Source organism: Empidonax traillii, unplaced genomic scaffold (genome assembly GCF_003031625.1).
Source record: "Empidonax traillii isolate 1590-97213 ecotype Southwest subspecies unplaced genomic scaffold, ASM303162v1 scaffold105:size1093405, whole genome shotgun sequence".
NCBI classification, from domain to species: domain Eukaryota; kingdom Metazoa; phylum Chordata; class Aves; order Passeriformes; family Tyrannidae; genus Empidonax; species Empidonax traillii.
The window spans coordinates 600405-628169 of record NW_020955298.1 but is presented as its reverse complement, the minus strand read 5'-3'; the positions used below and the strand labels follow the sequence as shown (position 1 = coordinate 628169).

Sequence of the window (27765 nt, the reverse complement as noted above, 5' to 3'; positions counted from 1 at the left end):
GGAGGATGTCGGTGCAGCATCATTATCATTGTGACCATCCACGGACTGAGTTGGCTATGGGGCTAATGGTGCTGAGCAACAGGCTGTTCCAAGAACACACTGCAACCAGCTTGTAGAGAAACAGCTCTGAAAAGGACAGTTTAGGAACAGAGGAGCAATTAGAAAAGCACCTTAACCTGGCTGGTCCTGGCAGCCTTTATAATTGCCTTTGAAAATGATTGTAGTAGGCGTTATCAAATCTAGTGACTGCAGCTTGCAGATGGAATTATTCCAGCTGTCTCTTAGGCTTGGATGATTCACAGCATTTTAAAACTGACACAGCCCCTAGTCAGAACAGTATCTACCTATAAACCCACTGCATTAGGCCATTCAGACTAACACACCTCTAGTTCTGCAGGTATATCCAACATAGTTCCCTCCTACCTCAACCACCAATCACAAAGGAAAAAAATTCCCCCCAAGCAGTGACCAAATGACATTTGTTCCTCCATAAGAGCTAAAATTGCTCTTCAACTACCAAACCTATTATATAGCAAATGCCACAACCAGGTTCTGAGAAAGCCTGTGAGGGTGAACTCTGCTCCATTCAAATTCTCACTGTTCCTTCATTGCTGTGGGCCTGATAAATTATTCCTTTCCTGAGTCCCTCCTGGAAAAACCATTAACATATGTGAGAGTTCAGAACTGACACACACAGACTGTCCTGCCATACATCAGAATGTTTACAGGATGGGAGACACAACATGACAGTGAAGAGGTGCTCTGAGATTTCCATCTTGCCTCTGTACACAGACATTCTGCTTCTGTTGTGGCTTTGAAAGAAACTTCTAGATTTCTTTTTCTGGCTTAGAAAAGGTAGATTGTTATAGAAAGCCAAAACTGCTTTTGCTGAAGCAGCAGTGGTGAATTATTGATTTTTAACACAGATTTGTTTCTATGAAAATTACCTTCAACTGATAGTAAAAGCAAAACTGAGCAAAATAAGTCAGTGGCTGTCAGGCTACCTGTGCAATCAAAGCCTGCAGCTGCAGGGGATGAAATAAAAATGCTGGGCTGTTTTCTCCTGACTGACCCAGCATCTGTAAAAAGTCTTATTAATATTTAGAATGACTCACTGTAATGGATTTGCCAAGTGACTGCCCTTATCTGGAAATGACACACTGCATGAAATCCAAATGGACAAAGTATGTCACTGCTAATCAGACACACACAGCAGGACTTGAACTCCTTTCAAAGCAACTGATTTCTTACAGCATCTGCTGGACAGGTGAACTACCTTTGTGATGATCTGGAGCTGTGACACACCAGTGACAAAGCCTCTGGTGAGATAAAAGAAACCCTCCTTGATATTAAAGGATATCTGCTTTTTTGCTGTTTGCATTTGAATGGACACTATTTAAAGGCCTGTCTCCGTGGGCAAGTATTTTTATTCTAACAAGTTTAGATCTGGCATAGCCCCTAAAATCAACAAATCCCTAACACCAGTCTTGTTGAAACCATCGTTTTTTCCTCATAAGCCATCTCTCTGCCAACTGAAAACCTGCAGAAGCTGAAACAAAGCAGGACAAGAAACAGATGTCTCAGGCCTACGCCTGAGCACAAGCTCCAGGCAATGTGAATCAATGTCCCACTTGATGAAGAAGTGTAAGAACAGCACTAAGTGGTGCTTTCTGGAGAGACCATCTTCTCAATTCTTTTCTCCTAGCAAGCCCTATAGTATTACTTGTTTAGGCATACTGCAAAATACTGTATATAACAGGACTGAGGACCACAAGCCAATTCAAACTGCTGCCATGGTTTAACCCCAGCCAGCAAACAAGCAGCACAGAGATAGTCCCGAGAGAATCTGAAGGGTAACAATGAGAAAACTTATGTGTTGAGATAAAGGCAGTTTAATAGGAAAGTAAATGCTGCACACACAAATGAATCAAAACAAGGAATTCATTCAGGAATTCATTCATTCCCATGGGCAGGCATGGGAACACATTCCCAGGTGTTCAGCCATCCCAGGAAAGCAGGGCTCCATCACATGTAGCAGTTACCTGGGAAGAAACACCATCATTTCAAATGTCCCCTGCTGAGCCTGGCACCACATGGTCTGGGATATCCCCTGGGTCAGTTGGGATCAGCTGTCCTGGCTGTGTCTCCTCCCAGCTCCTGTGCCCTTCAGCCTTCATGCTGAGTGAGGAGCAGAAGAGGCCTTGATGCTGTGACGACCCTGCTCAGTGACAGCTAAAACATCCCTATGTTATCATCACTGTTCCCAGCACAAATCCAAACACAGCCCAGACTATCTACTATGAAGAAAACAAACTCTATCCCAGCCCAAACCAGCACACTGCCCAGGCTCAAACACGCTGATTTGCTTGGCAAGTTACTTAAAAATATTCCAAGAATGCAGATATGCACACTTACACACTTCCAGCACCCTCCTCTTGCTCATCTAAAAGCCAAAACTAAAAAGATGTGATTCTCAAGCAGTGACATCAATGTGATGCTGAAGAGAGACCAATTAGACCTATTTATTCCAACAACTGTTTAGAAAAATAAATCTGGATTTGCATTGCTAAAGTTCTCTAGAATATAGTTCAAGGAGAGAACACAAAAAAGGAAAGCAATTATTAGGTGCCAGTACTGCAGCTGCTGGGTGACTGTATGTGTTTACACAGCATTATGCCTCAGTCCTTGCTGAGCCAATGCTATCAGGCATTTCAGGACAGTTTCAGTTGCTGAAGTAATTGAAGGGTTGCTATTTATTTAGGATTCTGACAGCTGGAATGAGCTGTTGTGCCTCCTATCAGACACCAATAAACAGCAGCAGCTTTGTGCTCTGTAGCAGAAATCAAATGATGTCTGACCAAGTCTCTTCTTAACCAGTATATAAAAAAAAAATGTTGTTTCAAAATAATAGGTCTCTGCAAGACTTAAAAAAAATCTTTAAAAAATATAGATCTCTATATTGTATACCCTTCTTTTAAACACTGCTATTATCTCTCAGAACTATGCTATTATTGTTCATATAATGCTCCTTTCCACTCTCCAGGCTAAACCCAGAAGGTTTAAGTGGCTTCTGTCCATTAGGACTGTTTTCTGTACAAGAAGAGGGTATTAACAGGACTCCTGCTTCAGCACACAAGAAAGCAGGAATTCCTGCTGGATATGCTTTAGGTGTTGAGGCTAAAGGCAAAGTTTGAGTAACAGTTATTAAAAAGAACAAAAACAAGAAACAAATGGCCACATGAAAGAGGTAAATCCTCCTCTGGGGGGGTGTTTTTCTCTCTCCATTAGACAGGAAGCCTGAAGAATCCTGGATCCTAACTCAGGCCCCCCCAGCAAGACGAGATGGACTGTGATTCCTCTAAGGCAGGTCCTCTGTCCTGGTGTCTCCATATCTTCAGCTTGTAATCCAGCCAGGTGACTCAAGCAGAGCCCTGAGGACAAAGGAAGGAACATTCCACGGCCTCATGAAGCAGATCAGCTCTCAGAGAGGAACACAAAGCAAATCTATCAGGGGTCAAATCAGTTTTAGTCTTGGTGTGTGCACAGAGAAGGGAGCATTCAGGAAAGGGCAAGAGCACAAAATCCTTCCAGGTCAAAGGATCCAAGTTAGTTCTTTAAGACAGTGGACTTCCCTCTCAGAGAGTCATTTATGAACAGTATTAAGGCAGCAAATCACAACTTAAAAATTCAAAAGCAACAACTCATTCAAGGAAAAAAATGCCTTTCCATGAGTGCTTGTGCACTTTTATCAGGAGATCAGAGAGGTTGGTGTGTCCAAACAGCCATTGCTCCTTCTTGGGCTCCGGATTCTGGACTCACTCCTCAGGAGCCCTGGGGCTGGGCAGGAGGCCAGGCCAGCTGGGCTCCCCTTCCCTAGAGCTGCTGCTGGGTCACCATCCTGAGCATTTTCAGTGCCATCTCCCCTTGGTCAGACGGTACCTGGCACAGAGATAAGCACACGATAAGCAGCTGCTCTAAGGGAGCAGACAGCAGGCACAAACCTTTTGCAGTTTCCTTGCTGATAATGGTGCCCCCCACCCCAAGGAGGTCATTATTTACCATGTGCCCGGCCTTGAGAATCCAGAAGAAAGCGAAGTTCTCGTAAGCCTTGTGGAAAGCAGCTGTCTGGGTGGATTCTGGAGACACGTACAGTGCCTTCCACCTTTTCTGGCTGAACTGGTCCAAACAGGGCCATTTCAGTTTCCGGATCCACGCCTCCTGGCCTGGAGGAGATTAGGGATATGATTGATTACAGATACTGACACAACAGCTTGGGAGTCCACTTCAGCTGGATGCCCACTGTACGAGCCACCAATACAGCAGAGTGAGCAGAAAGTCTGTGTGCTCAGGTTCCAAAAACAATTTTGCTATGCTTAGGAAAATAATCAAGGCTGGCTCAGGACAGGCTGAAACAAATCAGTGGAGGGAGAAGGGGAAAGTAAACACTGAAGGTGTATATGGAATGGACTTATGATTGCACAAATTGAAAATGTGCCTCTTGGAGGCTCTGCTGCCCCAGAAATTCAAATGACTGTAGTATTTAAGTGTTGGCAGTTAGAAGATTTGCATAGGAGACTGGAGAAATCCAGGTACCAATATCCTGGCAACTTCACATTCTATTCATCAGGTGTTCTGTTCCCAACCCCAGCCAAGAAGTTCCTTACCCATGGTGTCAACAATGAGATCCAGCTGCCCATTATAGACTGTAACATTCACGTTGGCTGCCAAAAGCTGATCAACAACATCAATGACAGGTTTCATGAAGTCCTCAGCCATGTTCTCAAAGACCTGTCTGGACTGACCTGGTTGGAGCCAGAAAGACAAATTTTAACTGATCCTCAAAGGATGTCATCCCCAAGCATGGTCTAAAGGTTCTGAAAGGCAATTCACAGCAGCATAAAAACCAGTCCTAGCCCAAAGTGGCAGCCAGTGATTTATCAGTCTGAGGAACCAAAGGGGACCAGAAGGCAGCCAGGCTCTCCCTGGAGCTCACAGACAGCACTGGAGCTCTTGGCTCCTATTTACACACAAAGGTGCCGGCATCCATCAGTCTTTTAAACCTTCCTTTCTGTTTTACACCCTGTCCTCCACGCAGTGCATCATTACATGATACCAGACTTCTGGCAGAGAAAAACTGATGGCAAATTCAGCAAGATTGTATGAAAAACAAACAACTGCTGAGATACAGAGGATCTTCTGCCTCCCTCCCCTTGTATTTTTAGTTACTTGGCTAAAGACAGATACAAGCAGCAGAATTGGAACCAGAACCACATCTGCCCTGACATCTTCATTTTTGAGATTAATTCCCCTTCTTAGCCCCCAAGGATAATGACAATGGAATGGGACCAATTGCTAGAGCATCTTCCTGCAGGCTGCAATATTGAGAACAGCAGCAATGGACTCGTTAGGTGCACAGGAATGTACCTCCCCATTTCACACAGTCAGGAATAATCTTCAGCTTCTTTCTGATGGGGCCATTCATCAGTTCATCCAGGCTGTCCTGGTGCATTTTTCTGACATGGCGCTGGTAAAGTCGCACTGGAGAAAGAGAGAACCCTTTGATCAGTGGCACATCAAAGGCACTCATCCTGCACAGGTAATTTCCAGTGTCACAGTCCTGGCCAACAAACCCCGCTCTAATGAAAACGCAACACCACAGAGAGAGATTTGTTTCCTTTTACTAGAAACCACTGATTTCACACTGATGCTCAAACATCATGGAGCAAAAGAGTCTAATCAGACTGTTGGTACTGATGAGACATTTCTGTGTCCTAGCTTGAAGACAGAAATGAAAGACAACAAGAGGAAGCAACTTAAAGGTCATAAAAATATGTTGCAATTATCCTGAGTGCTTCCTTGCTGTAATTTGTGCAGGATGTATAGGTGGAGGTGTAATCCATAGGGCTGCTCCACATTCCTATCTGTCTCTATTTATGCATGAGCAAACAAGTTCTGCTCGGGAGAATATCAACATCCACTTTAAGGATGTGCTAAACTGAGGCTCTTTCCACTACCAGAGCTGAAGGTATGAATGCAAACATAGGGCCTCAGAAGCTTAAGCATTTAAATACGACTTACTGAGATGGAGATTTTCTTGTTCATCTGATTTCACTTCTGGAACCTCCTTAGTCATGATGTTATAGAAGTTCACATTGTCTGTGTTCTGAAAACACAACATAATTTCAGTAACACTAAGAAAACAATTTCTCAGATATGAAGAGCAGATTATTCTGGGGAAAAAAAAAAAAAAAAGAGAGGTAAGTGAATCCTAAATAAAGGACCCTTGGTTCTACATTTGCTCCGAGAAGTGAGGAAGAGAATCCTCAAGCCTGTATTGCTCACTCATGGGTTGTGCCAGAGATACTATTTACTCCTCCAAAACAGATGGGAAGCTACAGGAAGCCTTACACCCCACAAATGACTGTAGATTCTCATTACTCATTCCAGAGAGCTGCAGTGCCAGGTGATGCTTTCAGGTGGCCTCTGCTGCCACATCTAGCCTGGCCTGGTGCTGCCTCAACATCCTTCCAACCTACAACCCTCCAAAATCTAAAATGCTTCCTCAAGAAGTGGTGATAGGTATGAGCCAGCCATCTTTTGGAACTGCTGGCGTCTGGATGTGTCCAAGGATCGTAGAATGAATTTTTATAGTTTTGATGCATAAGGCCAGAAATCAGCTCACAGGAACAACCCCAGAAGAACTGCAGAGCCTTCACCTGCCAGCACCATCACAGCTGGGAGGAGGGGACAAGACTTGAAGAGAAAGGTAAAACAGGAACCACAAGTTCCTTTCAAACAGCAAGAAGTGAAACCAACTATTTGCGAGGCACTCTCAGTTATGAAACAACAACAACAAAAAAAAAAACCAACCCCAAAAAAGAGCAAGAAAAGGAACTGGCTCCAGATTAGCCTTTCTGTTTGAGGCAGCCAGAGTCTTACCTATACTAAAGCACAAGATGTTACAAAGACTGAGATTTTGGAGAAACCTTTCAACAGGAAAGACAAGAGCAAAACTTCACCAATCTTTTAAGCTGGAACTTGCCAAGTAACAAGATGTGACTCACAGTAACAGGACATAACTTGAAGTTCCTTTCCATCCTGTACACCTATTGTAGTTCTTCAAATAGAGATCTGTGCTTAACTTGAAATTTGTGTCTTGCTGGATGTAGTTTTCAATATCCCAAGTTTTCAAGGAGATATAGCTCGTTTAATTTGAAACTGGATTCTCTGGAAATCAGCAGCACTGCTTGCATGGTAAATATTGAGCATCTATTTAAGTGATTGGCAGGTTGAAACCTTGATGCAATACAAACCCACGAGAGCTGCCCTACCCACTGCCTCTCTTAATCACACAGTGGTGCACAGCAAACAAACAGCTCCTTTACATCAGCACTGGGATAAAATAAATACTGGCAAAAATGACTGGGCAGGAGAATTCCTGCCAACCCAGTTCTCATAAAAAGGATAACCTGAAATCATGTGCCTCCCCAGGCACCAGTTACTTACTCATGTCAGTCAAAGATCTCACCTCTTCAATGACACCTTCAGCCTTGCCCCAGAGCTCAGTGGCCAGCCCATACTGATTTTTATTTATTGCATCCATTATTTCTTTGGCAACAGCAGTCACCTCTGCTAGACCTTTATCATCGAGGAGAGACTGGAAAGCAAACACAAAGGTGGACACCTTTAATTGTGATTTCACATTCCTTTATTGCTAACAGCCTCCACGCTTTCGAGGTTTTGTTCTGGGTAAGAGCTAACCTTAAAATTCAACATTCATTTATACTGTGTGGCAGCTCAGGTGATCAGGTGAGGACCAAGAGTTTAGGAAGGTACTTACAGTGCTGTAAAGGTAGGGCCCCCAAGACAGCACAGAGTCTAGAGAAACAGAACAGATTTCAAACATGGAACTTTGTGATGTACGATTTAATTTATTTTCCTTTTATTGTGGCAACTCTGACCGTGACAAAAATGTATGGAGATGAACTGATCAGTAAAAAAGTACTGTCAGCTCAGTTTAGCCCTAAGGTTATTTCCACAGAGCAGGTTCTTTACAAATCCTGCAACATCATTAACCCCCTAAAGCATTAATCAGTGAAATTTACTTAAGGCAGGGATGGCATTTTTGACTTTAGGTGCTCATGGAATGATTAAAGGAACCAACAAAACAAAACACCAACAAATCACCCACAGTCTGAGGATTTCCAACATACCCAAGGGAGAAATCCATGAGTCTCCAAGAGCAGTCCCCATAAAATTGCACTTTATGGTCCCTTTTTGAACAGCCTGGGTAAATAACAGGAAAAACAAAACCACAACTTTTAGTTAGATATTCTTGACTCCAGAATCAGTTTTCTTTAAGTGAAAAAGATTCAGTACCATTATGAATTAGGCAACAGGGTATTCCAGAAAATACCAAGACGTAGAACATCACATTTTCAAGTGAAAAGCAAACTACATCCTCCAACTACTTACGTTGTGCAGCTCTAAGGCAATGCCAGCAGCCATTTTACCTCCGTAAGATTCCGAAAATATGTAGAATGGGATGGTCTGGGGAGAGAAAAGCCACACAAGGAACTCGCTGGGCAGAGGGCAGAAGATACCTCCAACCACACCCCACAGAAGCCAGGCTGTTCACCTCTCCCCACCAAACACCCACTATTTTCCTTATGCTTCTCAGCTCACTCAACAGACAACAACCCACCCCAATGCTTATCTAACCAACCCCAAATTCAAGATACAACTTCTGAGTTGTGGGGAATAAGAGGCAGGGATTACACCTACACTGAGTCCCACCAACCCCTACCTAGCAGCAAACACTGCCCATCTGGAAATATGTTCACTAAGTCTTTTTGAGCTCCATTTAAAAGCAAAGAAAAAAGGAAATGCTGAATGAGAATTCAATTCACTTACCTGGAATTCTGTTCTACACGAGAAGAATTCTCCAAGGAAAACCATCATATCAGAAACTACCATGGAAAGGTTTTTGGCAAACAAGCTACAGTCATCCACATAACTGAATCCAGTGCCCACAGGATTGTCCACAAACAAGATACTGGTTGCCTGCAGCTGTACAAGCAGAAAGAAGGTTTGGATGAAACCTCAGCTCAGCCTCGGCAAAAAACTTAAGTTTTGATGGCACAAATGATTAACTGAGACAGCAAATCTCCAGAGCTGAAAGAACTTGCAGAAAAATTAGGTGGGAGACAAAAAGAGAGAAACGGTGCAGGTGACACTTTTCTGTCAGAACGTAAAATAAAGAAAAAGTTTTTCTTCTAAAGGAAAGTCTTCTCTTTTGGGTTGCTGGGGTTTTGTGAGATCGCTGTAGTAAATGATATCCTTGTGTAGTTACAACTGTAAAAATAAAATCAGATCAGCACAGAGAGCTTCTGTACTTCTGTACACAGAAGTACAACATAAGGCCTTTCAAAGTGCCCAATCTGCAACATGAAATGCACCCAAAAACCCCCAGTGATCCAGGGGCAGGTCAGCCACACAATATGGGGAACTCCAAAGTACGACAGACTATTTGTAGCTCAGAGCACCAATACATTTCAATAATTAAACTTCCACCTTCATAGGCAGCTGTAATTTGTTTTCCCTTGAAGGCCACACTGGACCTGTAATTACAAGCCATCCATTTTACACTGCCATCCATCCAGAAAAGGCTCTGTGACTGCACACAATGAAGCTGTGATCTGAAATAAGACTTTCTACAATCTCCCTGCTCTCTGCTTCCCAGATATCTGCATTTCACATATTTGTGGAAGCCCAGATGTATTCCAGCAAATCAAATTAACAGGTGCAGTCTTCAGCTCTACACAAGGTTACTCCTATAAGCCAATTTATTAACCACACTATTTTAAGATGAAATATTATAGTTCTACTGAACTTTACATGAAAACAGTGTGGTCCTGCATAGCAGTCATCTGCTTCCACAAGCAAACAAACACTTGCAATCAATAATTAGAAGCTTAAATCTCTACTGTACCCAGGTTGTATTTCTTGGTTTCAATTCTTTGTCTAATGGACCGATCTCTTCAAAGTTCCCAAATCCACATCCTGAAGATCCTGGACCTCCCTGTGGGGAAAAACCAAATGACAAAGAAGTTAAAAGGCAGCCTGGCACACGATAGATAGGAGAGAAGGAAAAGCGAGCCAGTAAGTAGAACGACAGATTGCAAATTTTAAAAAATGGCTTTTGCACTACATGTTAATTTGCAGAGCAGGCTCTCTTCCTCATCTTTCATTACATGCACACATCCCATTTCTGAAAGCAAGAATTAAATAGAGAAGCAGTCACTTGGGAGATCATCTGATGAGCTGCACGCTATGTGGGCAGTTTCGAAACCCTGTTCCCTGAATAACGAATGCAAAAGTTAGTGATCTGCAGGGGTTTGCAAGTCATTAGTTTAACCAGCATGTACAGCATGTGCATTTCACCCTGATGAAATAACCCAGAAAGAAAAAGTCCTCTAAGTGATTTTATTCAGATTAGCTTCTGAAATGTACTGCTGGAGGTGACTGGAGAACACACCACTGCCTTTATCAAACTGGGATTGAATGGCACCAATCTCTAAACAGAGTCTCTCTTACTTCTTTCCATTTTAAATCTCTGATTATTTTATCTCCTCTCTCTCTCTGAACATTGTTTAGACTGCAAGCTCTCCAGGAAAGGAGCTGTGACATTGCAATGCACAAAAATCACTGCTGTTGTGTGAAAGACAAGAAAAATCTCCACTTCTGGAACTGAACTTGATGTGAGGTGAGCAGCTGGGGACAACCCTCAATTGCAGGATGTCATCATCATTGCTTCTGCCCAACCTGAACACTTTATTCACAAGGTGAGTCATTTAGAAACGGGCAATTTTCAACCCTGTTTCTGCAGGGCTGCAAGATACCAATCAAACTGAACCGCAGGTGGAAAGAATTATCACGTAGGTGTCTTTCAGCAAACCTTACCTGAAGCCACAAGACGAGAGGTAGTTCTGTGAAGTCTTTGGTTGGGTTATTTGCATAGTAGAGCCACCAGAACATGTGGGCCTTACTCCGAACCTGCACATATCCCCACAGCTCTTTGGGCTCTTGGTACTGCCTCAGAACTACACCTTGGGGGGAAATAAAAATAGAGATCAGCCAGGTATAAGAGGTCAGCTTTGGGCTTTCCACTACACTCGTTCCAAAATATTCCATTTCAGTCTTGGGTGTGGTAATTAGAAGTGCTTCCATTAAAGAAAAAAGTTTACTATAAGAAACCTGCCTATACTTATACCCCCACCCACAGCTGAGTTATCATCAATGAATGAAGCTAAGTCTGTAATTAAGTGCTTCCTTATCAGAGCCTGGCATTGGAGCTGCCGCCGGAACAACAGCCCAATCACTGGTATAATTTGTACTATTAGGAAACACTTAAAGTCTTTCCAAGGCCTGAGCTGAACAGGCAGCCCCACCGGACACCATGGAATAACTCACACCCGCTTCAGGGTCTCCAGGGCTCACAGAATAAATATTCCAAGTTGGGAGGGCCCATCGAGTCCGACTCTGAAGTGAGTGGCCATAAGACCTTGGCGTTATCAGCACAGTGTTCCCACCAGCTGGGCTATCTCCAACACTTTGATGTGAGTGCTGGGCGAGACCAAATCACTCGACAGTCCCCAAGGACAGCCAGTGCGGGCCAAAGAGAGAGCCACTTTTTCAGTGACTCCAAGATCTAATCCTAAAGTTAATGAAATCAGTATAGTCCGGTCACCTTAAGCAATCACTCTACTGCCCACCTAGGACAGGCACTCCCCCAGCACAGACCTTTGAAACTCCATCCCTTATCTCCCGGGCCAGGGCAAAAGGCAGCAGCGCGCCGGAGGAGCAGCGGCAAGGCTTTTCCACGCCGCAGTGCCCCGGGCTTTGCTGCTCCCGCTGCCCCCTTCTCCCCATCCCTCCCGGCCGCCACTCCCGGCGGGGCGGCGGCACCGCCGGGGGCTCAGCCCGGGGCCTGCGCGGCAGCGGCCGCGGGACGCGCTGTGCCCGGAGGGTGTCGTTCCGTTCCTATCTTATCTCATCCTGTCCTGTCCCGTCCCGTACCTGCGGTCCCCGCCGCCAGCACACCCAGCAGCAGCACCCCCAGCGCGCTCCCGGCGCGGCGCGGCCCCATCGCTCCCTCAGCTCCGGCGGGTCACGCGCACGGCCCCGCCCCGCCCTCGGCCCCGCCCCCCGCGCCCGCCCCGCCTCCTCCTCCTCCTCACGGCCCTCCCCGGCCATGATGGCGGCTGCCGGCGGCGGCCCCGTGCGGCTGCGGCTGCAGTTCGACCACCCTCCGCCCGCCAGCCCGGGCTGCGCGCTGTGCTGGCTCCTGCTGGAGCCGGGCCAGGCGCGCCTCGTCACCGACCTGCTCAGCCTCATCCGCCACCGCTTCGGCTTCAGCCGCCGCGCCCGCCTCAGCCTCTTCCTGCAGGGGGCGCTGCTGCCGCCCGCCGAGAGCGCGCGCCTGGTGCGCGACAACGACTCGCTGCGGTACGGGCGGGAACGGGAATGGGAACGGGATGGGGACAGCGGGAATGGGATAGGGACAGCGGGAATGGGACAGGGACAGCGGGAATGGGACAGCGGGAATGGGATGGGGACAGCGGGAATGGGATGGGGACAGCGGGAATGGGACAGCGGGAATTGGATAGCAGGAATGGGACAGGGACTCAGTCCCACATATAAACCTCATCCATGCCCATCACTATCCAAAGGGGGATGTCAGAGGATGGACCAGGCTCTGCCCAGGGGTGCCTAGCAACGGGACAAGAGGAACGGGCAGGAACTGATGCCCAGGAAGTCCTACCTGGACATCAGGAAGAACGTTTTCCTTGTCCAGTGACCAAGCACTTAACAGGCTGCCCAGGGAGGGTGTGGAATCTCCTCACTGGAGATACTCCAGAGCTCTCTGGACACAATCCTGTGCCATGTGCTTTGGGATGGCCCTCCTTGAACAGGGAGACTGGACCAGATGCCTTACTGTGGTCCCTTCCAGCCTACCTCATTCTGGGATTCTGAGTCCCCTCGTGGGGTTGGAAGATGGCAAGACAGGGATTGGGCCTCCTTGGGAAAGGGCTGGAGGGAGCCAAGGGGTTGGGAATGTCCCTGAGGATGGAAGGGGAGTGTTGCCTGTGCCCTGCCCCAGCACCTGCCTGTCACAACCTGTGCTCATGGGGGAGGCTCCTGACTGTCCCGCGCACAGGTGGAGCATCCCTGCTCCACGATAACTTACTTGAGTTGCTGACATGTAGGAAAAAGTTCTTGTTTTGCTCAACAGTGACTTTTGTTAGGGTTTTTTTTTGACAGAGTAAAATTGGACGACATAGTTTCAGATGATTATGAAGAGACGGATGATGGCTTTACTTACACAAGAAAAGAAGACAAAAAAAGGCACAGACACAAGCAGGACGAGGAAGAATTCTCTAGGAATGAAGACAGGCATAAAAGGAAAAAGAAAAAGGACAAGCATAATCTAGAGTATTCCTCTTGTAGGGAAGAGAGCTCTGTAGATATTTGGGACTCTCAAAAAAGGTACACAAAAAGAAAAAGAAAGGAAGAAGTTAGTGGAAAAAATAGACCAGCAGAAGGTAAGGAAGAGAGCTCTACTGCCCATTCTAAAAAGCTTAAAAAAAATGAGAGGGAGAAACAGGTGGCAACAAAAAAGAAGGATGAAAAGCAGACAAAGGCTGCTGCAGCAAAGATGGCTTTAGAGTGGGGCAGTGAGAACTTTTCTCTAAATTCTGGTAAAAATACCACCAAGAAGATCACAACACAGTCCAGCAAAAAGAGGGTGGAAACTTCAGATTCTTCCAGCACATTGTCTGACAGTGACAGCAGTGAGTTAAACATAAAGCAGAACAAGTCTTCCCATAAACCCATAGCGGCGACACCTCCCAAAGACAAATCCCAAGGTGCTGCAAATTCTGCTGCAAAAACGAATAAAGTGACTGTAAAGTCTAACACTGAGAAGACTAAGACTGCAGTTAGTAAAAATGCTAAAAAACCCCAGTCCTCTAGCTCAGATTCTGACTCGAGCACAGAGGATGAGAAGGCGACACCAGCACAAGACAGCACTGCAAAGGAAAAGTCTCTGCCGACCAACACGTTGGCTGTAAAAGCCACTACCACAGCTCCCAAAGCAAAGAGCTCCTCTTCAGAGTCTGATAGTTCAGACTCAGACACACCTGTTACTAAAAAACCCGCAGCAGATGCTGGACTGAGCAATCCCATAGTAAGAAACTGTGTCAAACAATTGCCAACCAGTACTCAAGGACCCTCTGCCAGCCCAGGCCGTGGAAGGGGGCGTGGATCGGGAGAGGATTATTTCTGGAGAGGACCTAGGGGCCGTGGGTTTCGTGGGATGATGAGGGGCCAAGGTCATGGGAGAGGAGCAAACCCTGGCTTCTTCTACAACTACAGCAGTGAAGGCCAGAAGCAGAGGCAGTTAAATGAATCTGCGACAAACACTTCTGTTGTTGTCCAGGTGAGTGACTTGCACAGTCAGAGGTCACCTTTCTCTTGCAGCTTTAACTATACAAGAAGTCTGTAGGATGAGAGTAATTCATGAAAGCAGAAAGAGCTTAATGGGATAAAGGCTGATCTTAACTTAGTAAACCTGTTATTTATCATATCTCCGTTTGTCAGCCTGAGGAAGTGTTTGTATTCAAGTGATTGTACTACACATCTCGAAACAAAGCACTCAGATGTGTACCTTACCCTTCTCAGAGCTTCTCACAATCCCTGCAGCATAAACATTATCTTCTGGTTTTATTAATTCAGTAATTATTAGTTCAGTAATTAAGTCAATGGGTTCCTGTGTTTTTTTCCCACAGAATCCCGTGGAAGTTCCCAAGAGAGACTACAGTGTGTTACCCCTTCTAGCTGCTCCACCCCAAGTGGGAGAAAAGATTGCCTTTAAGGTAAAGAACTCTGAAAATACTGAATGGCTAAAATTGCTTCATTTGGGCCACTCTAAGCTTCTGACCTAATAGTTTCTCTAAAGAATTCTCCCATTGTAAAGTCTGACTTGGATTTTTACAAAGGTTTGGAGCCTATGCATAAGTTAAATACATTTCTTTAGACTTTCTGTATTTGTGTAACACAAAGAAATGTTGTGTCTGCTGTCATTTCAGTGTGAATTTCCACGTACATGTTGTTATTTCTCTGGATACCTTTCCTACAATATTATTGCAAATCTTACCGTACAAATAATTACACTTCACTGCAAAAAGTTACGATTTGTTATTTGTATTTCTTTCAACAGCGCTTGGAACTAACTGAAAATTACAGTCCTGAAGTTTCAGACTATAAGGTACTGATTTTCTTTCCTCCCTTAATTCACTCACAGAACCATTATAGGTGAGGTATGACTTAAATATTTTGAGGTTGTGCAGTGTTTTTCTTTGCATCCAGTTGGCTCCAGAGGCCATTCCTGGTGCAGCAGTAAAAATGAAAACTCCAGAAGCCAAAACTAATTGAAAATTTGAAAGGTGTAGAAGTTATGAAAAAAAAAAAAAAACCCACACCCCAACTGCAAGCATTATTAATGATTATTGACATTTTGGAGATGACAAAAAAATGCAGACCTTTAAGTAGAAAAATGTAGCTGTATTTGAGTCTGCTGTGGTTTGAAGTCAAGGCAAGTTCTTGAAACTGGTGCAAGTAAAATTTTCTGGCTACTTGAGATAACTTGGTTTCTGGAGAAGTACTGAGTTAAACTAGAAAGTCAGTGACAGTCAGTAAACTTTGGTTTATTAGTGCCAGTAGCTGCAGATTGCTGAGCTTTAATTCTCTGCAGATTTTATACACAGAGATAGGAAAAACTGATAGCCAAATTTCCTCTAGCAGTGATCAAGTAGCACAGTGGTTGTATGTAGATATGGAGTAGTTATCCAGTGCTGAAGTGTATCTTACCTGATTCTTTTCTTGTTGCTTTATGAAGGAGGCCAAAATAATCAGTTGGAATGCTGATAAAAAGCAGATCGAGCTTGAGATTCTTTCAGCACCAGCAGGACCAAGTACGTACCCTGGGACACCAAAGGCTTCTTGTCCTGTGCATCACTTGGGAAACAGTCCAAGGCACAGCTTATGTTTCAGAAGTATTCCCAGTTTCCTTGGGTTCATTCTCAACACACCCCTTCCCTCCTCATTCCCTCCCCAGAAAGTCTATTTAAATGGAAAAGCTCCAACCCTTGCCAGTTGAACTGAAGGTGCTCATGGGCATTTACAAAAGTGAATTTCTTCAATCAGTGTGAGTTCTCAGTAACTCATCTCTACTGAGTCCTGCAGTTGCCACTGAAGCCAGAATTAATGAACTGTCATATGGATATTTTTCTCAAACTTAAGCAACATATTATTACCCTTTTCATCCATGTAGTCATATGAGTCACCTTAATTTTGGTGTGCAGTATTCAGCTCTACCTCGGATTTTTTTGGTTAGAATTACAAGCCCAGACACGCAACTGAAAAACAAACAAAACAAAAGTGGGGTTTGAGGTAAACTTTTAAACTTTTTATGTTGTTGTTTGTAGTTAATTGAGTTGTTTTGTTTGGTTTTAAGCTGCTAAGGAGCCGGGGAAATTTGACCTGGTTTACCAGTCTGCAGATGGAGCAGAGCTGATCGAGTACGCTGTCCCTCAGGACACCAAGGTACGTGGGTCCTGCTTTGAATCCCGTTATCAGTTTTCCCTAGCTGATACCTTCCCTGCTTTATGGCTCTGTTCATCTCAGGGAGATTCCCTTTATAATAATGGGAGTCACCTGATTAAAGTAAATGGAAGCAAAAATAAATGTTCCTTTTTAGCAAAAATGTGCATGACCTCAAGGTAAGAATCACTTCTTGTGTATTACTCCATTAACTGGGGTCAAAGCCAGTCATCAAACTGTTAACTTTTTGTTTTGGCTAATAAAATAACCAACATCATGTCTCACAGAGTATCCATTCTTTCAGCCTTATTGATTTCATGCACTGTTGTTCTTACCTGCGTCTTCCCTTACCCAGGATGTCAGGCAGGTTGAGGTTCATCAAGAGGATCAATAAATCACAGGAATGAGTCTAGACAAAGAGTAATGACAGAGAAACTGCATCTGTTGGTGTAGCTGGTACCTGCTAAGTGTTGTCTGTGCTTTGTTTTCAGATAACTGAAAGCTGGGATGCCCTGATAGAGCCAAGACTGATTGTTGAGCCTCCAGTCAATGGATCCAGCGTTGAAAATGGAACTATCTAAACTGTGAAAAAATGTACATAATTGTACAGACTTGTTTTGTGAAATGCTGCCTTCTGGTTCTGAGGATGGCAGGTGCACTGGTGGATATTATTAATAAATTGCTTTAAAAAGAAGTATACCAAAAGAAAAACACTTTTTTTTTTTCCTTAGGGTGTGTTTTTATGCAATACAGGAAGACTTTGTTTAGTCTGACACAGATCTGTTGGGGTTTTTTTCTTAATATTTATATCCTACTGCTGTGAGCTGCAGAACTGGAATGGTTTGATCAAAAGATAAAATACAACCTTGTACTGTCAGTAACTTATTTAAATGTCTGGATTTGGCTACAACCATATAACTGTCATACAGAGGTCATTTTTATTTAGAAATTACATATTGTTGATATGTACACCTCGTCCTCTGCTGCTGCTGAGCATCACACAAATGCCATGAGTTTGCAGTTACTTACAGAGTTCATCTGAACATGTCCAGAAATCCATGTGGATTTCAAGCTGCTGTAATTTTGAGGCCTATAAATAGTAGTGGTAACTCAACCTTGCATAGAACCGGTGGAAAATAACAGGAGGCCCCAGCCAAATTGTGCCCCATTGTGTTAATCTGTGAAAGCCCTTTTTGTTTGTCTGTTTTAGACCAAACCCTTTTGCTCTGTAAGAGCTGTGCTTCCTTTCTTCTTTCCTTTCCAGCAGCACAGTGGGTCACCAGGTGCTGCCAATGTGCTGCACTGACAGCTCTGATAATTATCAACATGGAGGGAACACCTTGTACCTCTGGAGACCTGGCAAGTCTTACAGTTCTAGATAATCCCTGTCCTGGGTAGTTGACTCTTACAGGGAAGACATGGAAAAACCCCAACAACTCTAGATACAAACACCTGAAAAACTGTATGTGGTGGTTTAGCTAATATGTACTCTGACCAGTGCATGATTACACTGAAATACTTGCACATCTTTGCATTAGCCCTATTAAAATGTCTTGTTTGTGAAGGAATCATTTTTATACAAGTAAAACTGATTTGTGTATTGTGGTTCTCTTTAGTTGCCATTATTTCATGCCAGAATTTGGGTTTTTTAGAGAAATGGACAGTTAGATTCACGTGTGGCTGTTCTTGTAAACTAGACAAAAAGAAGATGCCAGACACTAGCACAGTGATGCTGAGACAGTGGGGATTAATGGAATGATTGTTTTTCTAAGGGAAATTGTTTATTTTTAATTCGTAAGAAATTGTAAAAGCTAAATTCAAGTATTTCACAGCACTGTTAGAGCAGGAATCTCCTCTTGTTCCACTGCCTACAGTGTATTTTGGCCATGGTTATGTTTAGTTCAGGACCACAGGAAGTTCTCAAATAATTTCACGGAAGCAAAGAAAGTAGTAACTTCATTAGCTATGCCAATAGTAACAGTAATTTTTAATGTTAAAATGTTATTGTCTTTTAGACAAAAGGACTGATTTGGCTTCCTCAAAACCAGAATTTCAAGCCCTCTTTGGCAATGGGGAACTTAAATTGCTCATCTGAGCTCTAAACATCCTATGCTCTGCTCCAGAAGCAAAAGCTACATTTGCCAGGGTGTATATTTACGCTCGTTATTTACATACCTTTGTATCAGTAGATACCAGATGAGTGCTGCAGAAAATACCAGTGAAGGTACTGAGCCTCTGAAAGATGACAATGGCTTGGTCCAGGTAAGCCCAAGGAGTTAATTCACTATAGAAAAATAAAAAATGTAAACATAAAGAGCTGCTCCTCGGTCCAGTCACCAGTACCACGAGCACAACACACCCCTCTAAGAATGTTCCTTTGCAGTCCCTGTCAGCCACCTCCTCTCAGGTGTTTGCATTTCCTCTGACAGCAGTTACAAAGTCCTGATCAGCCCAGCCCAACCGGGCTGTAAATGCATTTCATGGCATTGTGCCCATCTCCTCAAAACTCCTCCCCCCTCCAGCATATGAGAGACTTCATCCCTGAACTTTTGCTCCTGTCACAGCCTCTCAGCTCCAAATGCCTCCTCTTGACCTTCCTGCACCTGCATCTGTTACCAAGCAGTGACTCAGAGCCCTGGGCAGCTTATCCCGCAGGAGTATTGCAAGACTGGAGTGATTAACTGATGTAGGTAGAAGTCCACTGTTAATCTCTGTAATGTAGGTTTGCAGTGACCATCCAGATTTAATTCAGTTTTACAAAAGAAATGGCTAGGAATCCCTCCGCGTGGGTCCCGGGACGGGAGCGGGGCTGCGGGGAGCTATGGGGGGCTGCAGGGGCTGCGGGGCCGGCAGCCAGGGTGGGCACCGCACCCATCACCCGCTGCGGTTTAGAAACCAAACCCGACGTCTCCGGGCGCGATGGGTGACGCTGCCCCGGAGCCCCTCGACCCGGTCCACCCGCGGCCCCGGTGCCTGGAGGGGTCTGAGTTCAGCCCGGGGGTGGCCGGTCCCGGCGCTCCCCAGGCCCATCCCGGGGCAGAGCCCGCAGTACCTCGGGCTGCCCGGTCCGGCGGACGGGCGGGTGCTGGAGGGGGTGTCCCAGGGCTGCCGCCCCTCCCATCGGGCGGGGAAGAGGACACGCAATTTTCCGGAAAGCCCCGGCCCCAGTTTCGTTTTTCCAGCCCCAGTTTCGTTTCTGGCTGTTCGGAGCAGCGACGGACGCGGTGATGGCGACGCTGGAGCCGGAGCTGCGCCTGGCGGGGCTGGAGGAGGAACTGACCTGCTGCATCTGCCTCTGCCTCTTCAGCAGCCCCGTGACGGTGCCCTGCGGCCACAACTTCTGCGCCGCCTGCCTGGAGCTCACCTGGGCCGGGCTGTCGGAGGGGTTCAGCTGCCCGCAGTGCCGGACCACCTTCGCGGGCCGCCCGAAGCTGCACAAGAACACGGTGCTGTGCCGGGTGGTGGAGCAGCTCCAGGGCCGCGCTGGGAACGGGGATGAGGAGCAGGAGGAGGAGGAGGAGGATGGGGGGGCTGCGGGGTGCGAGGCGGAGGAGCCCCCCGTGCTCTGCGACAGCTGCCGGGAGGCGCCGGCCGTGCAGACCTGCCTGACCTGCACCGCGTCCTTCTGCCACGAGCACCTGCGGCCGCACCGCGACAGCCCCGCCTTCCGCGACCACCAGCTCTGCCCGCCCCTGCGAGACCTCCAGTACCGCAAGTGCCCCTCGCACAACCGGCTCTTCGAGTTCTTCTGCAGCAATCACGGCACCTGCATCTGCTCCCTCTGCCTGCTCGGGCACAAGATGTGCCACACCAGCCCTTTGGAGCAGGCTAAAGCCAATGCCCAGGTGAGCAGCTGCGGGGGGGGCTGGTGCCCTCCGGGGCTGGGACACTCTCCCAGGGACACCCTGGAGCCTCCCTTTGCTCCTTCAGGGAGGGCAAAGGGGAGGCTGCACCAAGACTTGGACTGTAAATCTCGCGTCTGGTCTTGGCAGACTGTTATCTCCCTCCCAGGCACATCATCAGATTGATTCCTTGTGTTTTTCTCCTCTCTGCAAGAAGAGAGTCATTCCTTGCATTTTTCTCCTCTTTCCAAGATGTTGCTCAAGGGCCAGGATTCTGGGAAGGCGCTGTCATGGGGTTGATTGCCAGCTCCTGGACTGGGCTGGGCTGACCAGTGATCAGTGAGGTCTCCCACACTCCCGGTGTCATCCAGAACTCCAAGCCTCCTCTGCTGCCAGGGCTCACGGTGTGGTCTTCTCACAGGCTGACCCGAGGGGCTGTGGACAGACATTGCCCTGTGTATGTTTTTAAGACTCAAAGAATTACAGAAGTAGCCTAGGGAGATCTCCAGCACATAGATAAAAGCCAGAAGGAGGTTCACAGAGTGGAAGCCTGGCCTTCATATCTTACCATGCAGCTGAAAATTGGAGGGTAGTTGAGTAAAGCATGCTTGAAAAGTTTAGGTGGCCAAACCCCCCATCTATTTGGTGAGTGTGTGTACAGCTTACCTGCACAACTCATCCCTGACTGAGCTTAGCAGCATCTTGAGCCAAAGGAACAGGTAACTCACATCTGAGTGATAAAATTCTCAAAATGAGAGGAGTGAGCAGCAGCATTAACTTTGTGCCCAAAGTCCAACCTGAGAGCTAACATTTATTCTTAGCATGAGAACTGCTGAAAGCACTCAGTGCTTATCGACAGGGTGAGTCAACAGTGTGCATCTGCTTCTGGGAGAGGTGGAGCTGCAGGGAGGGCGCGGGTGCCACAAGGCACACGTATGCAGGTCAGCACTTTTACATCTTGTAAGGTTTAAGGAGAAGAGAGGTTTTAAACTGATAGTACCAAACGCTTACAAGGTTTTTTAAAACTTCCTGTGAACGTGATTCTTATTCCAGTGAGTGTGACCCAATGCAACTGCTCCTCTGAAATAATTTCCGATCTCTCCTGTTGCAGGTGATGCTGAAGAAGAAGCTCGTGGAGCTGAATAATCAGTGTGAAAGAGCTGCTCGGGCAATGAGCACTGTGAAAACCAACCAAAGCCAATCTGCTGTAAGTGGGTGACTATTCAAAGTGCTGTCGGGTTGCTTGGCACACGCTGGCCACTGTGTGGTGTTGGTGATTGTGCCCTCGTGACAACGGCTGTAATACTGAGATGGAGTTGGCAGGAGAAGATGTTGTTAGGAAGGAACAGAAAAGAGGCATTTTGGCAGGGCCAGGCAGCTCTGTGGGATATGGGAGTAAACCAGGCACTATGTGTTAATACCTCCACTCCTTGTGAGCGAAGCAGTTTTCTTTACAAACAACACAGAAATACTCAGCTCTTCTATTTGCTGTTTCAAGTAAGAGAAGCCTAAACGTTCCTCAAAGGTTTTCGTGCAGTAGCAGTAAGAGTATTTTGTTCACAAACTGTTCTTTTGAAGCCAGTGTCTGTCTGCTCTTATCTGCTCCAGGAGACAGCTTCCAGAAAGAAGGATTTGATCAGAAATGAGTTTTCAGAAATTAGAGCTATAATTGAAGAAAAAGAAAATGAAGTCTTGAAAGCAATTGCAGATGAAGAAAAGAGAGTTTGGAACAAGTTTGATTATATTTACGGTGTTCTGGGAAACAAGAAGAATGAAATTCAGTCTCTCAGAGATCAGGTTGAGATGGCACTGACTGAAAGCGATGACGTTCTGTTTATGAAGGTATTGTGTCCTTTAAATGTGAATCCAACTACTTGTGTTTCTAGAATGCAGAGTCACAGAATCCTGCTGGGGTCATCCTGCTCTCCAGACGCTTTCAGTCAAATGGTATTGCAGTTGTGTGCAAGAACCTGCTGTGAAAGGATGTACCAATGAGTACACAAATAGCAATGAAAGAACACTGAAATGATGTCTGAAGCTCCCCCAGTTCAGCCATTACCTCTGCCACAAGCAGAGGGACCACTGAGTGCGAGAACTCATCTCCATGAGGTGCTGCAGTTCTCTCCAGATCCTTCTCCTTGTTTCAGATATCAGTTGGGAATTAAGGCATGTGGGCTGCTGCTGAAATTTTGCCATGGGTTGTGTCCAGCTGTAACCTTTGTGCCATTTAGAGTAACTTGGTTATATTTTAACACATGTGCTATGCAAGGGGGTCTGCCCAAGTCTTCCATTTGTCCTTTCAGAGAGCAGTAGCACTGCAACGAACATCACCAAAAGAGGCTTTCGTTCCTACAGTTGAAATGGACCAAAATGTGATGAATTCCACTTATAAGTTTGCCCTTAACCTCAAAGAAGTACTAAAACTTACAGAGGCTCAGTATAAGGAGAGAAAAGTAGAAGGTACTGTATCACTGAGAAAACTGGCATTTTCTGCTTTGGCTGTGAGCTCAAATGAGGGATCTTCCCTCTCCAAATATGATTTTTTAAAAAAAGTGCAACAAGTACAGTTGGTTAATATAAATTGTGTCTTCCAACCTCTGCAGTCCTCCATTTCCACACAAAACTGTCACAGTCTGGGCTAAATTAGGAGACAAAGCATGCCAGTGTCTCTTCTCTGTTATCTGTAATCGGATAAGTTGATGAGTATCATGGTCCTGCACCCTTTTGGCACAGCTCAGCCTGTCTTCCTTAGAGTAATTTATGGTGTCATTGTGTAGCAGGCTTGGACATGTTTAGGACATGGATTTGAGGGGAGCTGTGAAACTCTTTAAATTGATAGGACTTGGGTTTCCCAACTGTCAAGGTGCTGATTGTGTAAGTTCCACTTACTGGGTTAAGCAAAACTATCTTTTGGACTGGGGCACGGGGATGCACTTTCCATCTCTGATGAGTGTCCCTTCAGTTCTATTCACATAACTGATAAATAAGACTGAAAACCATCCTCACTAATGCCTTTCTTTGTAATTACTGTGCATTTCTCTGGACTGGCAATACCAACCATAATGTAAAATATTGCCATTGCAGCCAAACTTGGAAAACCTGTGGGCCCTCCGGTGGCTCCTACAGTCAAAACCTCTGTTGGAAAAAAGCCTCATGGAGCACGTAAGTACTAAAGAAATCACCCTCTCCTAACTATGGTTTTACAAATAAATAAGAGTTCAAGGAGTTACCCCAGAGCTGTTTGCTGTAGTGGTGATGCAGTGATTGTCTGTATGAGCACCTGGGCACGGGAGAGGGAGGGTGCTTTGGGATATTTAGTGATGGATGCCTTGTGAGCTGGAAAGCAGTGAACTGCACAGGTACAGTGGTGCATCAGCCTGTAGTGGTGTCAGTGTGGGCTGTAAAGCAAAGCAGAGCTTCCCCACCTTCTGGTTCTTTCAGGGTTTTCTAATTTGAACCAAACACGTCTTGGCTTGTTTGATGGATTTGTACATATTGAATTCTGCTTATGGGCTGTTCCCCTTCTGTTGTTTTAGGTGCTCCCTCACAAGAGCGTTTCCACAAAGAGAAAAGCCTTTCCCACGCTCCAGCCACTCCACAGGTGGAGGCAGATACCAGTAAGTGGTGATTAAAGGAGGTCAAACATTTTGCTGGCCACATCTTGCCTACAGTGTAGGGCTGGGGTGATGGAGAAGAGTCTTTGTGGCAGGTTATACTGGGGCCTTTCAGTGCTGTTTTGTCCAGATACCACCATTAATAGGCACTGTAGTCTGTTTGGAAGATCTTTCATATTTTTCCTTGGAAATAAATCCAAGTGGTAAGAAGCTACTTCTGTTACTCCCACAGAGCTCTTGACAAAAGGTCCTTTCCATCCACAAGTTCTGGGTGTGGAGCACTCAGTGGGGTCTGTTGGGGAAGATGGACTTTAATTGACTTGTAGCTCCTATTGCTTCGCTGAAGTTCTGTTGTAAAAAGCACAGGAATAGTCTGTGCCTCATGGGGAACAGGGGTGTTGCCACTTGCCTGAAAATGCAGCATCCCGGAGGAGAGAAATGTTCCAGGGTCATATTTCCTGTGGCTCTGGAAATAGGAAGCAAATAGCAGGTCATGTTTCCTGTGCAGCTTTTTGGTGTGGGTGTGTTTGGCTTCAACATGCTGGACTGTCAGCTCCATCTACTGCTGCAGCTTCAAAGAGCCATGACAATGGTGTTACAGCTGGTACAGTCTTATCAGTGGCTTTTCATTCCCAGTAGAACTCACAGTCTGCTTTTTCTTTCTCCCCTTCCAGAGGAGAAAAAGAAACCTGCTAAAGCTGGTAAGTCCAAACTTTCAGCATGCTTATTCTAATTTTCATTGACGGCTCTTAAAATGATAAGCAGATGGTCACTGGTGTTGGTACACTGAGTGCTGGTGAATAGTGTTGGTGTAATGATCACCTCTTGCTCTGAGAAGGCTCCTACCAGTCACCAGGAGAGTGATCAAACACTGACAAAAGTTGTCCAGAGACAGTGGGATTTTCAAAACTTGACGAGATGGGGAATAACCTGAGCTAATACTAAAGTTAACCTGGCGTGGAGCAGGAGGCTAATCCAGATGAGCTCCAGCCTGAGTGTGTCTGTGATGATGTGTTAAACATGCAGGGTTTCTTTCCCAATTGACCAAACTCTCTTTTCTTCTGTCCACACAGCAGCAAAAACTGCAGCTAATCCTGCAGCTAAAGAGCTTATTGACAGCTTTCTGAAGAAATCCAGAGAGGAGCTTCTGCAGTGTAAGACACTCAATATTACACTACTTAAGGATGAACTTTCTGCTTTTATTGCTCTGTAGTTACCTGACAGAAATACTTCTGAGGGGATTTTGTTAGCTTGATAGGCCATCAGCTGGTTGTTACAAATGAAGGAAATTTTGGAGGAAAAGGGGGCAGGAGTTTTCTAAACAGTTCTTTTGCCAAACGAATCAAATTTGTCTCCAGTATTTGTGTATGTTTATGAAGATAAATGAAGTTTTCTAAGTAATGGCTTTGGTTTCCTCCAGAATGATGGCATTAGGGTAGCACTGAGGAGGAGAGCAGAGCTGGGAGATAAACGTGCATGGGAACAAGTGCTTGGGCAGGACTGGATAAATAAATAAAGTGCTTTGCTCTTCAGTACCTTCACATGATTCGTGTCATTGCAGATGGTGCTAAAATCACCCTGGATTACAACACAGCTCATAACAACGTGATGCTGTCTGAGAACTACACCAAGATGTCTGTCTCAGACACCCCTGTGGGTCACAAGGACCACCCTCAGCGCTTCACCGAGTTTCGCCAGGTGCTGGGGTTCCAGTGCTTCAAGAGAGGGATCCACTACTGGGAGGTGGAGCTGCAGCAGAACAGCTTCTGTGGCATCGGGGTCTGCTACGGCAGCATGGCCAGGCACGGCCCCGAGAGCCGCCTGGGCAGGAACGGCAGCTCCTGGTGCATCGAGTGGCTCAACAACAAAATATCCTCCTGGCACGATGATGTTGAGAAGTGCTTACCCAACACAAAGGCCACCAGGATTGGTGTGCTGCTCCACTGCGACGGGGGCTTTGTCATCTTCATGGCAGTGGGGGAGAAGCACAACTTGATCTATAAATTCAAAGCCCAGTTCACCGAGGCCTTGTACCCTGCCTTCTGGCTGTTCTCCAGTGGCAGTGTGCTCTCCCTCTGTTAAATGAAACAGTTAAGGTCTTGTATCTTAGTTTAGTTCACCTAGGTAGTTATATGCAGGTAATCAAACCCAAAGTCTCAAAGCTCGATTGTTTGAGGCAAAAATTATTAGCTCTTTAAAGCAATTTGGGAAATCTGCTGATTCTTTGGTCTGAAGCCTTTAGGTAGTGATTTAACAAAATGCTGTTGATAGTTAAAACTACAATGAAAGGTTTTGCAAAGGCTTTGATTGCCCTAAAATCAAAGTCATGGTATGAACCATTGTTAAATGTCTTCAGTAGCTGCTGTGGATTCTGTGGTTGGCTGTAAAGGAGCCTCAGAATTAATGTGTTCCACAGGTAACCATAACCCCTTTGAGAAAGAAACAGGAAGAACTCCTTGACAAATTCAGGTTCCAGGATTTGAGGGGGCTCTCAGTGTTGCCTTTTTGTCTATACACAGACATGTTCATCGTGAGATGCTGCAGAAAGAGCTACTGAAATCAGTAAGTCCAGGTCTTATGGCACTAAGTTGTAAAAGCCAATATGACAGATCTCATCAGAATGGAAATGCAGAGACTTCTAGAGTTGATGGGAAAGAAATGGTGTTAAAAGCACCAGAGAATAAATGACATTGACTCTGGGAATACACCCGAGAGTCTTCAGGAAGACATCCTGCAGAGCAGTGATGTGTGTCCTGTGATGACACAGTTTGTGGGATGAAGTATTCTGTCTCATCTAATGATGCAGAATATGCTTCACATTTTCACACTGAAGGCTCTTTAGTGTTGGGGGGCATTTTTGGCTTGCATATGGAGCATAGATCTGCTGTTTGCTTAAAGCAGGGTCTTCTGTCATAAAGCTTTTCCTCTTTGTGAGGCAGGATATTCTCTGCTGGTGTATCTTTAGTTGTTCAGGTGGTAGAAACTGGATTTCTTGCATGTATTTGGGAGGAGTCTCAAGACATGTGCACAGTACCTAGAAAACTCTGTTTCTTCTCTGCACAAAGCCTGTGGGCAGACAGGTGAGTCCTTTGAAACATGCAGGGAATTAGCACAAAGGGGAATATACATCCATTCCTACTGGGATGGATTTTTAATTCTCCTGGCATTCTTTGCTTTGGGTTGCGGTGTGTCTTCAGAAGTTCTGTGTACAGAGGAATCTGTACCTCCTACTTACAACTTTAAAACAATCTGTAGGCAATCAAGGTATTTGGATCTCATAGTTATTGGGTCTGTATCTTGTTGATGCCTCTGGACTTACTGTGGTAGCTCCTACTTCTTGTAGCCCATGGAGAACAGGGAAGCTCACAGGAGAGACTTCCTGGACTTTGATTTGCAAAACTCCCCTTTATGGGACTTGGTGAAATAGAACACAAAGCCACTGCTGGCAGTTTGGCAGGGAATTGTTAGAAGGCTTAAAAGAACCTCTGTGATACATTCCACATTAGCCAAAGTGCTTCGTAGAGAGGCTTCCAGGGCTTGGTGTCTCTATTTTCACTTGATTTGTAAAGTCTTGGTACTTTGTCAAGGATAGCCTAAGTTTGATTTCTTCCATTTCTTTGGCCAAGATAGGATATGGAATGGATGGT

General features: G+C 45.5%; 3 protein-coding genes across 3 annotated transcripts; 2 read left to right on the top strand and 1 right to left on the bottom strand.

The window, feature by feature from the left end:
- Positions 1 to 1874: 1874 nt before the first annotated feature.
- SCPEP1 (serine carboxypeptidase 1) lies at positions 1875 to 12166 on the bottom strand. The gene is made up of 13 exons (XM_027882386.1): positions 12079 to 12166; positions 10963 to 11108; positions 9992 to 10081; positions 8914 to 9069; positions 8476 to 8550; positions 8214 to 8286; positions 7841 to 7878; positions 7529 to 7657; positions 6079 to 6163; positions 5425 to 5538; positions 4665 to 4802; positions 4060 to 4223; positions 1875 to 3939 (listed from the first exon to the last, which is right to left on the bottom strand). Exons 1-13 carry the CDS (start codon positions 12146 to 12148, stop codon positions 3874 to 3876), a joined length of 1344 nt encoding a protein of 447 aa, XP_027738187.1. The 5' UTR covers positions 12149 to 12166; the 3' UTR covers positions 1875 to 3873.
- An 87-nt stretch (positions 12167 to 12253) lies between these two features.
- Positions 12254 to 17356, top strand: COIL (coilin). Its single transcript, XM_027882384.1, has 7 exons — positions 12254 to 12507; positions 13324 to 14500; positions 14850 to 14936; positions 15281 to 15328; positions 15959 to 16034; positions 16577 to 16665; positions 17154 to 17356. The coding sequence occupies exons 1-7, from the start codon at positions 12254 to 12256 to the stop codon at positions 17241 to 17243; spliced, it is 1821 nt and encodes a 606-aa protein (XP_027738185.1). The 3' UTR covers positions 17244 to 17356.
- A 2470-nt stretch (positions 17357 to 19826) lies between these two features.
- On the top strand, positions 19827 to 26233 carry TRIM25 (tripartite motif containing 25). The gene is given in 10 exon segments (XM_027882444.1): positions 19827 to 20507; positions 21616 to 21711; positions 22113 to 22346; positions 22808 to 22964; positions 23589 to 23666; positions 24041 to 24121; positions 24793 to 24815; positions 24954 to 24978; positions 25195 to 25272; positions 25680 to 26233. Coding segments are annotated over 10 exon segments (1944 nt in total). The 5' UTR covers positions 19827 to 19889.
- The last annotated feature ends 1532 nt before the right edge of the window (positions 26234 to 27765 follow it).

Excerpts from the sequence above, each read along its gene's own strand:
- SCPEP1 (XM_027882386.1), bottom strand. The coding sequence starts at position 12,148 with ATGGGGCCGCGCCGCGCCGGGAGCGCGCTGGGGGTGCTGCTGCTGGGT. Across the intron at positions 9,070-9,991 it reads AACCAAGAAATACAACCTGG|CTGCAGGCAACCAGTATCTT; the intron begins GTACAGTAGAGA and ends CTGCTTGTACAG. Across the intron at positions 6,164-7,528 it reads CTGAAGGTGTCATTGAAGAG|AACACAGACAATGTGAACTT; the intron begins GTGAGATCTTTG and ends TTGTGTTTTCAG.
- COIL (XM_027882384.1), top strand. The coding sequence starts at position 12,254 with ATGATGGCGGCTGCCGGCGGCGGCCCCGTGCGGCTGCGGCTGCAGTTC. Across the intron at positions 14,937-15,280 it reads GAGAAAAGATTGCCTTTAAG|CGCTTGGAACTAACTGAAAA; the intron begins GTAAAGAACTCT and ends TTCTTTCAACAG. Across the intron at positions 15,329-15,958 it reads CTGAAGTTTCAGACTATAAG|GAGGCCAAAATAATCAGTTG; the intron begins GTACTGATTTTC and ends TGCTTTATGAAG.